At 41.0% G+C, this 7,500-nt stretch overlaps 1 protein-coding gene across 1 annotated transcript in view; it reads left to right on the top strand.

Moving 5' to 3' along the window:
* Window positions 1-6,816: 6,816 nt before the first annotated feature.
* Window positions 6,817-7,500, top strand: part of LOC143022658 (uncharacterized) — a 79,304-nt gene continuing 78,620 nt past the window's right edge. The window contains exon 1 of the mRNA XM_076180983.1: window positions 6,817-7,027. Coding sequence (XP_076037098.1) covers window positions 6,817-7,027 — 211 coding nt within the window. The remainder of the gene's footprint in view (window positions 7,028-7,500) is intronic.

Below are 7,500 nucleotides of genomic sequence, written 5' to 3'. Positions count from 1 at the left end.
TGGACTAGAGGCTATAATGTTCTTAATCGTTCGAAAACCCTTCTGCCTACACAACTGAATGAAATTGTCAGTTATTAAGCAGAAGAAAACTGATCCACGATGTCGTCATAATGAAGTGTTGTAATATCAATTAAATGATTCGGTTTAACGTCAAGAACTGCCCTTATCAGGAGGCTAGGACGGTGCACTCACAGAGGATTTTGTATCGTGGAATTGAATGAACCTTGACCTTGGTCCAACTCGCTGACGGCAGTGTTTGAACTGTCGTCACATCGACCCACGCCGCAAGTAGCGACGCTCTAACCCCCGCAACTAGCGAGCATTCAAATAATGATACAATAATAATATTTTTCCCACATACAAGGGGGTAGCCGACTTAAATACCTCATATCATCTAAGGACCCTCTCCATTGTTACCACCTCAAGGATAACTATCCCCCATACCCCCGTTTGGGTCAAACGTAGTGCAGCGAGACACAGTTCCACATTAGTACCTGACACTATCATCTAAGGACCATCTCCATTGTTACCACCTCAGGGATAACCATCCTTCTGACCCCGTTTGGGTCAAACGCAGTGCAGCGAGACACAGTTCCACATTCGAACCTGACGCAAAGGCAATATTACTTACTAGTTATGAAGAAGATTTTTATCTCTATTCTGGATACTCCCCAGGTGATTTTATTCAGCTAAGGGAGACTCACAGGAGAGTGAATGGAGAGAGTTGTAAAAGCAGAGAAATATACACAAGGTGGTAAGGAAGGCAATTAAGAGGAAAGCCGATAAAGGAGAAAAAGCAAAAGTCAGAAAAGGTGACGCGAAGCCGAATGAGGATTTGAGGATTTACGAGAGAAGATTGAAGGGAGAGTAGAGAATTGAGCATTAGACAGAAAGAAGCATAGAAAAAGTGAGAAAAAGAGGTTAAAAAGGAAATAATAAACATATGGAGTAATTGGTCGGAGGAGGGAAATTTTTATGAAAAATAAAACAAGAAAGGATCAACTGAAGTAGACAGAAAAGGACATAGAATGCGGGGAGCACAAAGGAGATTTTGTCCTTTCACGCTCTCTCTCTCTCTCTCTCTCTCTCTCTCTCTCTCTCTCTCTCTCTCTCTCTCTCTCTCTCTCTCTCTCTCTCTCTCTCTGTCTCTCTTTCTCTGTCTGTCTCCCTCTCTGTCTGTCTGTCTGTCTCTCTCTCTCTCTCTCTCTCTCTCTCTCTCTCTCTCTCTCTCTCTCTCTCTGTCTGTCTCCCTCTCTCTGTCTGTCTCTCTCTGTGTCTCCCTCTCTCTGTTTGTCTCTCTGTCTCTGTCTGTCTGTCTGTCTCTCTGCCTCTCTCTCTCTCTCTCTCTCTCTCTCTCTCTCTCTCTCTCTCTCTCTCTCTCTCTCTCTCTCTCTCTCTCTCTCTCTCTCTCTCTCTCTCTCTCTCTCTCTCTCTCCCTCTCTCTCTCTCTCTCTCTCTCTCTCTCTCTCTCTCTCTCTCTCTCTCTCTCTCTCTCTCTCTCTCTCTCTCTCTCTCTCTCTCTCTCTCTCTCTCTGTCCCTCTCTCCATCCTTCATAATCAGTTTATCGTCTCGCCATCTTGCCTTCCATCAACTCGTTTGTTCCTTTTATCTTCTCTCATCTCTTTTATTCTTTTATTATTTATCTCTTTTTTCTTTTATTCTTTATTCGTTTTGCCAGGGCTTCCTTTTCCTCTTTTACTTCTTATACACAATTCGTTGTTTTTTATTTTTATTGTTATCCTTCTGCTTTGATTTCCTCGTTTCCTCATGGTAGCTTGTCTTATATTATTTTGGACATCTAATGTCTGGATATATTTTCTTCGATTGATTAGAATTATGTGGTTACAAGCAATATATTGATCAGAATCGATACTTATGTCAAAATTGCTCGTCTGAACACAACAATGGCTTATTACCTCTTACCTTGTCAACAGATGTTTTTCTTGAAACTAAATAAAATCATTTTGCTTTAGCCAGAACAAAGATGTTAAAATGGACACTGCCGGGAAGGAATATGCGAGACAACTTGTCCAATTTAGTCATATGATAATCATTACCCACTGATTCGGAAACAGCTTAACGATGAAGAATTTTCCTCAGTGGGATATAACTGACTGGTTGTTAACAGAAAACGGATAAACAGAATTGCAGCCATTTAAGCGTTAATTGAAGTAATTCTATTTTTGTCATGAAAAGGTGAGTTTACCTTGAGCCGAATGAAGTTATCTGGCAATAACTTGAACGTATGAGATCATTGTCATATAAGATTGATGTATCGGTGTTTCTCATGTTGAATGAAATCTATTGGCGGCAAAGTGAAGGTGTTTGGCGCCAAAAGTGGCTTTATATCAGCCACTCCACCCACCTTGGTCATTGAATGTCGCCCATAGCAGTGATTGTCACTTGTTCCAGCATTTCTATCACAGTGTGTGTGTGTGTTTATGTGTGTTTGTGTGTGTGTGTGTGTGTGTTTGTGTGTGTGTGTGTGTGTGTGTGTGTTTGTGTATGTGTGTGTGTTTGTGTATGTGTGTGTTTTGCGTGTGTGTGTGTGTGTATGTGTGTGTGCGCGTATGTTACTGCGCGTGTATGTGCGTGTGTTTGTGTGTGTGTGTGCGTGTGTGAGCGTGTGTATGTGTATATGTGCCCCTCGCCTCGTACAATTATCACCCTCCTATGAGCTTTCGTCCGCAAAGTTAACATCTGTCGATCACGAGTCCGTCAAGTGATCCAAGAACATGTTGGTGGGTCTTTGGCTAGGATACCAACAGCGCTATAAGTTGGGTTCTTCAAAACAAATTTCCCAAATGTTGTTGGAATGGTGATACTTATGCGTGGAAATAGCGTGGTAACCTTAGATTGGATTGGTTGTTTGTACTTACTGCAAGTACGCAAACACGGGACAAATTGTTACGGAGAGATACGAGGGTACACAGACCAATTCAGAACCAACGCAATAAAACGAATAATGAATACCAGTTCGATTAAAGTAAGGTTAAATTAGTTTAGAACGTACCATTTTACGGGGAGAAAAGTATCATTAGAAATTTAGAGAACACAACTTCTACTTCTATGTAACATCCAATTTTAGGACGATATACAAGATAAACAAACGTTTTGATCGCGTGCGGTCGCCTTCACTACTACTCTTCGGAAATTCGCGTTCTTCTCGGAAGCTTCTGCCGGGACGAGCTCTTCAGTGGCTTGTTACAGCAAAGGGCTCTCTGGTGAGACGGAAAAGATGAGGTTCTCAAAGGTGCCTTGGTAATGGCTCAACACATACCAACAGATGCCAAGACCCAGCCGTGGTTATTTTGCTCGCAAAATATGTGGCAAGAGTGTGTGTGTGTGCATGTGAATATATGTATTGAACAGACTGTACTCCTAGCTTTCGTCAGTCTTTGAATATATGCATGGACTCCGCTCTGTGAACGCGCAAGCATTGTTGTTTTATAACTTACATCTCACAGCTCGGCGGGCCTCCCGGATTTTTTTTTTTTTTCTCTACCTAACTTTCATACGATTTTATTCGTTTCTTTGGTGATCACCCATACTAAGAAGCAATTTTTTAATGTCAAATAATCTTATTTAAACTGCTAGGTACACTGCTGATTTGTGTGTGTGTGTGCGTGTGTGTGTATAGTATGTGTGTGTGTAGTGTGTGTGTGTGTGTGTGTGTGTGTGTGTGTGTGTGTGTGTGTGTGTGTGTTTGTTTGTTTGTGTGTGTGTGTGCGTGTTTCTGTGGTTTGTGTGTGCGCGTGTGTGGGTGTGTGTGTGTGTATTCACCTTGGTCTTTGAATCACGTGTTGGACTCGTGATCGACAGCTATTTCCCTCCCGGAAGAGAGCTCAGAGCTCGTATGACCGATCTATGGGTAATGCTATGACCTTACACACACGCACACACACACACCCAATTCCCCGCCCACGAGAGTCGGAGTAACGACCCGAAGCGCAGCGATACCGAAATAATTTCGGCCCTGGGCAGGATTCGAACCAGGTACAGCTGCACCTCCGTACTAGCAATCCAGTACTCTATCAACAGCGCCACCGAGTCGTGTGTGTGTGTGTGTGTGTGTGTGTGTGTGTGTGTGTGTGTGTGTGTGTGTGTGTGTGTGTGTGTGTGAGAGAGAGAGAGAGAGAGAGAGAGAGAGAGAGAGAGAGAGAGAGAGAGAGAGTGTGTTTGTGTGTATGCGTGTGTGTGCGTGCTTCTGTATTTATGTATACGACTAAGTATGAATAAATCTGCTGGAGAGGGGGGTTTTCTCATTATATGTTGTTAATTGTTAATATCTATATATATATATACAAATTTCACATTCGAAAAATAGCCTTCCACTAAAACCTTTACTTCAATCATCGTCGAAGAAGTTATAACAAAATACTTCGTCGAAAACTAACGGTGAAGTACAATATTCTTCTTCCTGTTAGTCGCTTTCTCCTACCCACTTACCATCTCCATCCTTGCCAAAGTGGAGTGGCAAATCCAATTAGCTGATTATGCCTCCATATAAGCAAGGGTTACCTCGGAATTGCCCCAACACGCTCACAAACACGGGAGGGGAGATCCTTCTCTTTGTATATAAGTTGTGTATGCACATAGTCACCCTTGCTTGTATACGGACATGTGTATATAGTCTTGTGTTTCTTATATCACTGCTTGCTAGCTTCTGAAAATGAGACGATATGGGGAATATCCGACATATTTCTTAGCATTTATCTAAGAGAAACTTCTGAGCAACTGCCTCCGTTTTATCTATTACAGTACTTGAACCTGATCTCAGATAAGTAAAGTTGACTGCAGTCAACTAAAATAGAAATAGAAATGAAGGGCTTTACACAGAAGTCAAATAATAGACGAGAGAGTAATATTAATAACTAAATGCGTTATCGGGCTGATTACATCGTTCTAAAGAACGTCTGTCTGTGAGTGAGAGAGGAGACGTTTAGTTTTGTGTTGAATCGTGGATGACTGGAGAACTAACTCATTAATCCCTTAATTATCGATGAAGATGAATCACAGCTAGAATTAAAGGACCAAAACTAGGTAGAATTTATCTTTACGACCACATTGTCTATGGACTTAATGCACTTCTAGATTAATGAATGAGATGCAGTCATTTTAGAATCACTTTGGAAAAAAAATCTTAGCAAAATGGTGTAATGTAATTTTTTGATCCGACATCGTTTCAACTGACATTTGACAAGTCCTCTTCTCCAGCTGACCAAAAAGCGAAAGAAACATGCCCACAGTGATACAACATAGATAGTAGTCCAATTGTTTATTTATTTCATTTATTTATTATTATTATTATTATTATTATTTATCTATTTTATTTATTATTATTATTATTATTATTATTATTATTATCATTATTATTTTTTTTATTTATTTATTTTTTTCTTTTTGCAGAGATTTATGGGAGGGGTCCGGAAGACTATTGTTGGCTACTGAGGCAACAATTATTATTTTGATACAGTTACTTAAGAGTAATCGGAAGCTGTTTTTTATATATAATGTTTCACCTACTCCATTCAATTCCTCAGGTTCTTCTTTTGACTAAGTTTAACATTTTTGGACATCGGTGACAGCCACCGGCCAGATTAGGAAGTCTCAGTCGGTACCTTGACCCCGTCCCGGGGACTAAGTGCCAGCCTAAAGGGTTGCAATCCCAAGGAGGAGACAAAAAAGTATTTTGTTCCAGTAGGTTTCCGTCTCCGGTTCTTGGATAGTACTAGGATAGTAAATTTTTTTTATTATTCTTCTTTTTTTTCTCTCGTTTCTTCATCTATAAAAGACTTGTTTAAACTTTGATTGAACCGTCAATGAAGTCTTATAATGGCAGTGGTAACTTTAGACTGATTTCTTCTTTTCTTTTCTTCGTTCTCCTTTCATTTTTGCCCTTCTTTTCTTTCCTTTTCTTCCCTCAAAGAATCTGATGGAACGTGTATTGGACCACCACTGGAGCCTTCCTGGTCTTCTTATCTCTGAGAAGAAGTCTTACGCTGCTGAAGAATTTCGGCTTCAGAAGGGAAATCTTACTATTCTGCTGAAAATCATGCGTTTACAAATCTTACATCACGTATAGAATTTGCATTCTCAGATAACGTATTTTTGGCATCCAAGCATGTACATGTCTTGCATGTCTTTTGTGTGTGTGTGTGTGCGTGTGTGTGTGTGTGTGTGTGTGTGTATGTGTTTGTGTGTGTGCGTGTTCGTACGAGTGATTCACCACGGTTTTCAATCACGTGTTAGACCTGTTATCGACAGCTGCTACCCTCCTGGATGTGAGCCCAGAAAACATAGAATGCCCAAACTAGGGTAATGCTTAGACCTTATACATACACAAATACACACACACACACACACGCACGTACACACACACACACACACACACACACACACACACACACACACACACACACACACACACACACACACACACACACACACACACACACACACACACACACACACACACACACACACACACACACACACACACACACACACACACACACACACGACTCCTTGCCTACCAGAGTTGTAGTGCCGGCTCGCAGCGCATCGATGTTGAAATTTTTAGTCTATAGGTGAGATCCGAACTAGGATATTTGAAATATCGGACCAGCGTGTGTGTGCGTGCGTGTGTGTGCGTGTGTGTGTGTGTGTGTGTGTGTGTGTGTGTGTGTGTGTGTGTGTGTATGTGTGTGCGTGTGTTTGTGTGTGTGTGTGTGTGTATGTTTGTGTTTGTGTGTGTGCGTGTATGTGTTTGTGTGAGTGCGTTACTACTCATGCACATAGTCGCGCATGGGCACATGCGTTCCCACTGTGAAAGGGAAAAGAACAAATGTTCTCTCATGTTCAGCAGAAATGTTCTCGAGCAACCTGAAGCCATGAAATGGAACTCGTGCTCAAGGAGACAAGAAAGCATCCAGTCTTTTGATGCACCATGTAAAATGGAAGAACCCATCGCTGAAAAGTTGCAAGTTTGCTCAACTTTGGTTATTGCATATCTTGTACTCGAAAGTGGGGTGTTATTCAATGCGATGCTTCGATGTTTTCTCGTAACACTGTACATCCTCCTTACGTATGTATCTGTCTATACACACTCATATCCACACTCACATATACACACACGCACACACACACACACACACACACACACACACACACACACACACACACACACACACACACACACACACACACACACACACACACACACACACACACACACACACACACACACACACACACACAAACATACACACACATACATATGCACACACACACGTGCACACACATACACACATATACACGCGCACACACATACACACACATTCACACACATACACATACACACACACACACATACACGCATATATATAAATATATATATATATATATATATATATGTAAATATATACATATATATGTATATATATACATATATACATATATATATATATATATATATATATATATATATAATGCAACCT

The sequence above is a fragment of the Oratosquilla oratoria genome, unplaced genomic scaffold (genome assembly GCF_046742065.1).
Source record: "Oratosquilla oratoria isolate Oo_2021 unplaced genomic scaffold, ASM4674206v1 SCAFFOLD133, whole genome shotgun sequence".
Classification (NCBI taxonomy): Eukaryota; Metazoa; Arthropoda; class Malacostraca; order Stomatopoda; family Squillidae; genus Oratosquilla; species Oratosquilla oratoria.
The sequence above is the reverse complement of the archived record's forward strand: the minus strand, read 5'-3'. Positions and strand labels throughout refer to the sequence as shown.